Here is an 8,047-nt window from a genome sequence, read left to right on the forward strand (position 1 = left end):
AGAGATGGGTGAAGGGCAGCACGGTAGCACAAGTGATTAGCACTGTGGCTTCACAGCACCAAGGTCCCAGTTTCGATTCCCTGCTGGATCACTATCTGTGCGGAGTCTGCACGCTCTCCCGTGTCTGCGTGGGTTTCCTCCAGGTACTCTGGTTTCCTCCCACAGTCTAAAGACGTGCAGGTTAGGTGGATTGGCCATGATAAATTGCCCTTAGTGACCAAAAAAGGTAAGGAGGTGTTAATGGGTTACCGGGATAGGGTGGGTGAGGGCTTAAGTAGGTCGGTGCAGACTCTATGGGCCTAATGGCCTCCTTCTGCACTGTATGTTCTATGAAAGATGGAGGCCACTTGGCTGGCTGCAACAGGTCACACATGACTTAAAACAACATGGCGCTGCAAGCAACCACTTTGGAGGGTCTCTGGACAAAGTGAAACCCCGGAGTGCAGGGGGGAGAACAGTGATCGTGGCCACCTTGGAATGCCCCCTAACAAAGGGGAACGCTTAACAGTTACGTACGGTCAATCCTGCAGGAACGGGAGACATAAAACACCCATCAGGATAGTTGCTGACGTCAGGGGACTTATGGCCCAGTGAAAGATCCAGAGTCTTCACCCACCTGAAAATCATGAAAGCCGACAGAGTCTTCCCCCAAGACGAGCACCTGAGGGAGAACCACAGACTGTGGGTAAGGAAGGGCTGGGTGGGACAGACCTACCATTCCTGCTACGAGACGAGGGCCAGGGGGGGTAGCCATTTTGCTAAATAAGAGGACGATGTTCACGGCAACGAAGATGGTTACGGACCCAGAGGGACGGTACGTCATGGTCTGCAGTGTCCTGGACTGGGCACCGGTGCGTACGCTCCCAACTGGGACTACACTGAATTTATAAAGAAGACCATGGCGGAATCCCCGACATAGATACACACCAACTGATAATGGGGCGGGGGGACTTTAGCTGTGTATAGGTGTCAGGGTCGGACAGGTCGAACCCAAAATGGTAAAGACCTCCAAAACGGCGAAGGAACTCCGTCTATTCATGGAGCAGATGGGGGCAGTGGACCCACGACGATTCACCCACTCGGGAGAAGGAGTTCCCTTCTTCTCCCAAGTACATAACATCTATTCACAGAACAACTTCTTTCTAGTGGGAAAATTGGTGCTTCCAGGGTTACCAAGGGCGAATACTCCGTGATCATAATCTCCGACAACACTCCATGTTACATGGAGGTGAGGTTGGAGACGAGCCCTGCCCCCTCACATGGAGGTTGGGCACGGCCCTCCTGGCCGATTAGGCTCTGCGAGAAAATATCATGGGCCATATACGAGTATAGCACGAATAACCAGAATGGGGAGGTCTCGCCCTCCACGTTATAGAAGGTGCTGAAGGCTGTGATCAGGGAAGAAATTATCGCTTATAAAGCACAAAGATGGGGAAGAGAAGGGTGGCTAAGCAACAGTTGGTCGACTCCATACTGGAGGTAGCGGAGCCGGGCAAGGTCAACAAGGTGTTTGAGACCTTCCACCAGGGGCTGTAAACCTAAGAGCCCCCATCAGGGGACTTGGGGATGATGTTTCTTGATGGACTGGACATGCCAGTTGTGGGGGCGGACAGGAAACGGGACCTGGATGCACCTCTGGAACTGAGAGATCGTGGAGAGTATTAGCTCCATGCAGGCGTGGAAGGCGCTGGGACCAGGAGGTTTCCTGGCGAACTTCTACAAAGTATACCCGACGGCACTAGCCCCGCACCTGCGGGAGATGTTCAGACTCGCTGGTGAGAGGCACCCTGCCGCCTGTGCTAGCACAAGCCTCAATCTTGCAGATACCTAGAAAAGACAAAGACCCAGCAGAATGTGGTTCCCATAGACCCATCTCGCTACTAAACGTAGACATGAAGATATTGGCCAAGATCGCAGCCAAGAGGCTGGAAGACTGCATACCAGAGGTGGTAGCAGAAGACCAGAGAGGCTTTGTCAAGGGTAGGCATCGAACATCAGGCGCCTGCTGAACATGATCATGACTCCATCCGGGGAGATGAGCTGTGTTGATCGTTTTACTGGATGCCGAAAGGGCCTTCGACATAGTTGAATGAAAGTATCTCTTAGAGGTACTGGAACAGTTCAGGCTAGGAACAGGGTTCACCGTCTGGATAAAAACTGTGCAATGCTGCAATGGCGCGCGTATGGACAAATACCACCAAATCCAACAACTTCCAGCTGCATAGAGGAACAAGGCAGTGATGCCCGTTATCCACTCTGCTCGCCCTACCGATTGAACCATTGCCAATCACGCTGAGGGCAGCAAAGAATTGGAAAGGGATCCGAAGAGGAGACAGAGAGCACAGAGTCTCACTCTATGCAGATGACCTGCTTCTCTACATCGCAGACCCATGAAGCAGCATGGAAGGAATCGGGGGCTTTTGAAAGAGTTTGGAGCCTTCTCGGGCTATAAACTTAAACTGAGGAAAAGCAAGACCTTCCCAGTGAACCCACAAGGGGGTGCTGCAGTTTAAACAGGCCTGACACAAATTCCGCTACCTGGGGATCCAAATCGCTCACATCTGGACAAGGATCCACAAGTGGAACCTGACCAGCCTGACGGATAAAGTGAAAAAAGACCTGCAGAGATGGAATACGCTCCCACTCTCCCTGGCGGGGAGGGTGCAAACGATCAAGATGAACATACTGCTCCGGTTCTTCTTCCTGTTTAGATCCAACCCCGATCTACATCCCCAAGGCCTTTTTCAACTCACTGGACAAGCCGATTATGGCATTTGTGTGGAGCGGGAAGAATACAAGGATCCCAAAGAGAGTACTGCAGGGAACAAGATCCGTGGGTGGCCTAGCCCTCCCAAACCTGTAATGTTACCACTGGGCAACGACGGCGGAAAGAATAAAGGGATGGATAAAGAAGCCAGAAGCCGAGTGGGTGCTTGTGGAGGAGGGTTCCTGAGGAGGGACCACCCTCCAGGCCCCAGCCATGGCAGTTCTCCCATCCCCATCTAAAATAAATATTCATCGAGCAGTGGTGGTAGCAACACTCCCGTTGTAGAAACAACTGGGACAGCATTTTGGACTAACCAAAATGTCCGACAAAGCCCCCATCTGCAACAACCACAGGTTCACGCTGGCAACTATGGACGCCACCTTTGAAAGGTGGAGACAGGACGGGAGAACGCTCAGGGGCTTTTACATCAACAACAGACTAACAACTCTCGAAGAAGTGACAGATTCCAACTGATGGAGGGGGCAACAAACTTGGGTACTTACAAATCAAAAATTTCCTACGAAGGGAAACCAGGACCATCACAACAATCGCTCCTAGAGGACCTGTTAGACATCTTGGGGAAAGGAAACTGTGGAACATGTGCGGGCGACTGCTATGGGGAGCTAACGCACAACTGGACAAGACGAGAAAGAAGTGAGAGGACGACTTGGGGTTTGAAATAGGGTGGGGATTCTGGAACGAAGCACTACACAGGGTCAACTGTACCTCCACATGTCCAAGGCTAAGCTTAATGCAGCTAAAAGTGGTACACAGAGCCCACTTAACCTGAACCCAAATGAGCAGGTTCTTCCCGAAGGTGGAGGGCAGATGTGAACGGTGTCAAGGAGGCCCAGCCAACCATGCCCATATGTTCTGGTCTGCTCCAGACTTGCTGGGTTCTGGATCGCCGCCTTCAACGCAATGTCTAAGGTGGTGGGGAGGAGGATGGAGCCATGCCCGAGAGTGGAAGACTTCGGGGTATCAAAGCAGCCAGGTCGATCATGGGAAGGAGGGCTAGCGCCCTTGCCTTTGCCTCCCCAATCGCCCACCAGAGAATCCTGCTCAGCTGGCAGTCAGCAGCACCACCCAAAGCTGCAGACTGGCTGTCCAACCTGTCAAAATTCCTGAAAACTGAGAAAATTAAACACTCCATACGAGGGTCGGAAGAAGGCTTTCACATAACGTGGGAGCCATTCACTTGGTTGTTCCAAGACCTGTTTGTAGCCAACCACTCTGCAGCCAAAGAGCAGGAGGGGGTAGCCACCACACATTCAGGAGGACTGGTGGGAGGAGGTATGCAGGGGACCACAATTGCCACTGTTAATGCCACAAGGAGGAAAAAGATGGGAAACTGTCATGTATGTATGTAAATAGGTGAAGCCGATATATGTAAATAGTCTTAGTATTACTTTTTATTTTGTTTTTTTTTGTTTCATCTCCTAATGCAAGTTCAGATTCATATACCTGCCCTGTCAACCAAAATAAAAACATTTATTAAAGATCAAAAGCCTGTTTATTAGTCTACTGTTACAGCTGCATTTTATATTGTGGGCTATTGTATCTGGGCAAGTGTACACTAAAGCATAATCAAGCTTATGAACTTAGAAGCCAACAGGTCCATCAAGCGCACTCCACCCAGATACAGTGAAATTATATGTACCATCAGCCTACATCCTCAAGTCATGTGGTATCTTCAAGTCTTACTGACTTGAGCAAAATTCATTCCTTTGTATTAAAAGCCTCGTTTATATTTCAAAGTGTACATTTTCGAAAGATCTCCAGTTCAAATATCCTGAAGACTATTATCGTATTTTTTAATTAATAGGTGTATTTCTCCGATGGAACCGTTCCTCAAAATACTTGGATGAGGCCTGGGATGAAATAATTCACATCATTGAGTACAACAAGGATCTGCAGGCAAAAGTAAATGCACTTCGACGTCAACTAGCCGAGCTACAAACAGAAGATGGAGAACTGGAAAGGCCTTGAATGTGCTTGGCAAATTTTATTTCATTACATTTACTACATTTAGAAGTAACTATGTATGTGATGTGTGCATGTCTTCAACCTCGAGTCTACAGGCACACTGAGTTCTCAACAGTGAGGAACTTTAGTTGAATTCTAGCTGTTAGTAACATGGTGATAATACAAATGAGCTCTAAACGGTTTTGTGGTCACATGATTATCAGTACGGTTTTAAAGTTAAACCATCTTTACAAATTGAGGAGCTCACCATGCTAGGGAATAAATATGCTTTTTACATCTTGCAATTATTTCCAGGATTTAGGACTCTGAATCAAGTATCTCACTTCACCTTAAGACTACACTGTACTTTCACCTAAGGGATATTTCCATTTGGCATCCTTGAGCCCACTATGAACAAATTGCTGAATGGAGATGATTTTCGTATTGTGGGCTCATTGCCACTGACATACATCAATCTTGCTATATAAAACCAATAGGGTGAGACTAGGTAAATGTCAATTCATGTTGTCAAATAGAAAATTCATCTAATTTATTCTCATTTGTTGAATTTAATAACACATTGAAACAATTTATCCATCAGCATTGCTTTATAGTTAAATAATTATGGTTCAGAAATTATACTGTGGAATGCTATTGTGCACTTTGTTTGAAGCTGCAGAGACATGGAAAGTAATTGGGTTAACAATTCTACCAACACTGGATTGTCAAATTCAACACAAATAAGAGTACCTCAAGGCCTGAATCATTGGCTAATATGCCGAGGATGTTACTGATTCTAGTTTAGGCTGTGTTAGTTATTAAATTGTATCTGGCAGAAGCAGCTTTCCTTAGAAATTGTGATTTGATGAGAGGCAGTTGAAAATTTCTCCTCTGGAAACACTCCACCCACCCACAACGTGTCACAAGCCAAGGTCACTGCAAATATTGTCAGATAGTTGTCTATGTCTCCTCAGAAACACTCATTGTAACAGTCCATTTACTAAAATATGGAAGAGCTCAGAATGTGAAGGGTGAACCAAATCCTGATCCTGTTGGAATGTATTTTGCAAATAGAATTTTTCACTCTGGCATGTGTCAATTGTAAATGGTTTGTGATTGGCCCCAAGTACATTTGTAACACAAATGAAATTAAACAATCAGATCATTTTTTTTGTGGGGGATTGAAGAGGGCCAAATTCGTCCCTAAGCTGGGAAAGTGATAACCTTACCTTTTCTTAACGCACAGTAATAGCAGTATAAATGATAGAGAAACTGTGCCTCTCTAGAATATTAAACATTGTCCATCAAATGAACTAAGACATCCAAATGCTTAGATCTGATCTGAGATTTGAGTTCTGATACCATTGTCTGCACCTAATGAAGAATATACATGATCCTTTATATTGCCTGATAACACTGTTCTATGAACCTATTTCTGAATTTCTTTAAACCTAAAAATTATAACTACCTTGTGTGGAGTATATTTTCAAGATTTACCAATAGATTTAACAATTTAACTGAGCTGCACTGTTTTGTTTACTTTTAATGATTAAAGAGGTTGCAGTTCGAAATCTGAATTTAAAATATTACCAAGTTTATGCTGGTAACTAAACAGAATTGTTTCCAGTCCTTATTTGCAGTTGCACTTTAAATCCTTCCACCAGATAAGATCCTTTTGCATTTGAGGGCATTGTTACTTGCATGGGCTAATGCTTGAAGTATTAGCCACCGATGTGATTGAGCTTTCGGCACAGGAAATTAATCAATATAGATCCTAGTTCTGCACATGCTTGTACAGGTATTGTACTCTTAGACCTTGTGTAAAATACACAATCTTGCCAACTTTTTAAACTATATATCAATTACACTACGTTGTTAAAAATGTCTTTTGGAATGGAACAGATGAAGTTAATGAAATGAAACATGTCCTTGATGGTTTTTAAGTTTTGTTGTATTGGGGTAGGACACAGCCTTCTTGTTTCAGGACGTTGTGCACCAGACGAGTGATTTAAGTGCCAGAATGGAAAACTTATCTAGTTTAAGCAAGAGAGGGAATTAGTGGTTTTGGTAACCTCAATAAATGTTGAGGGATATCTGCAGTTCAAAAGCGAGTGCCTTTCACACTTGTTCTTACCCCCAAATCCCTCTGCACCTCTCGAGGGAGAAAACACTGTAGCGCTTTGTCTTAAGGCAACAATTCTGAATGTTGTCAGATTTTTGTGCCGCAAGTACATTTAAAACGTTTAGCCGCCTTCTATGCTAAATATAGGTGTGTTGTTGCTACGCAATTTTGTGATGGACTAGATTTATGCTTTTAGTAAGGTGGCATCACATCTAACTTCCATCAAAGCTAGGGTACAATTTGTCTGTGCCATTGATGCCGTTGGTTTAATGCTGGTGACATAAATGCTAGTTGCTTCAGAAAAGTGGTGTTCTACCAATTTGGCCCTTTCCCATTCTTCAATAACATTGATTAAATTCACTTACCAGTGTCAATGGAAAATCTGTAGAAGCGTGTAATTTATTCCTAATAACTCATTCATGGACAAGAAAAACTGGTATTAAGCGTGTTGCACTGTCATAATATCATGCATTGTTGGAACATTTTTTACTAAGCCTGGTAATGGCTTTCAATCATTCTGTATTACAGGACTTGCGTTGCCGTGCCTGTGTACTAAAACTTCAATCTGTCTGATTATGTGAACCAGATGTTTTTGGGTGTATTTAGAAACAAATCAAAATTAAAAACCTTACTTCACTTTCTTCTCTAATATGAAAATTGTAAGCTTTAGGCAATGAAGTACAGGAATCATGAGAGGTGCTGCGTGAACTGCTATAATTCACTGTGTGCTGTATAAATTGCCCAGTGTATGCATTAGCTTGAGATTTTGTACTTTTAGTGACATTGAACATTTGAGTACATGGGCCCCATCTGCTGTGCTCACTAACTCTTGTGTCAAGCAAAATCACCATGCATTGTTTTAATTTGACTTTTTTTTGAAATAAAGTTTAATATTATGCTCTGAAGTTGCATGTATATTACTTTTAACGGTAATGGAATCATTAAATGGTTACAGCACGGAAGAAAACCACTCTGCTCATTTTATACACAGTTCTTTGCAAGAACACCTCAGCTAGACACGCTTGCCCACTCTTTCTCCACATCTTTACAAATCTTTCCCTATGTTCTTGTCCAATTGAAAGCCTCCACTACTATTTTATTTCATGCTTCCAGGTCCTTGCCACTTGCTGTGCATTTCAGGGGGAAGGGGGGAAAATTCCTCATGCCACTTTTGGTTGTTTTGCCAATGACCG

At 44.5% G+C, this 8,047-nt stretch overlaps 1 protein-coding gene across 1 annotated transcript in view; it reads left to right on the forward strand.

The window, feature by feature from the left end:
- The window catches only part of mtmr9 (myotubularin related protein 9), a 94,940-nt gene extending 87,181 nt beyond the window's left edge, over positions 1-7,759 (forward strand). The window contains exon 10 of the mRNA XM_038801038.1: positions 4,593-7,759. Coding sequence (XP_038656966.1) covers positions 4,593-4,756 — 164 coding nt within the window. The 3' untranslated portion in view covers positions 4,757-7,759. The remainder of the gene's footprint in view (positions 1-4,592) is intronic.
- The last annotated feature ends 288 nt before the right edge of the window (positions 7,760-8,047 follow it).

This window comes from Scyliorhinus canicula, chromosome 6, assembly GCF_902713615.1.
Source record: "Scyliorhinus canicula chromosome 6, sScyCan1.1, whole genome shotgun sequence".
NCBI classification, from domain to species: Eukaryota; Metazoa; Chordata; class Chondrichthyes; order Carcharhiniformes; family Scyliorhinidae; genus Scyliorhinus; species Scyliorhinus canicula.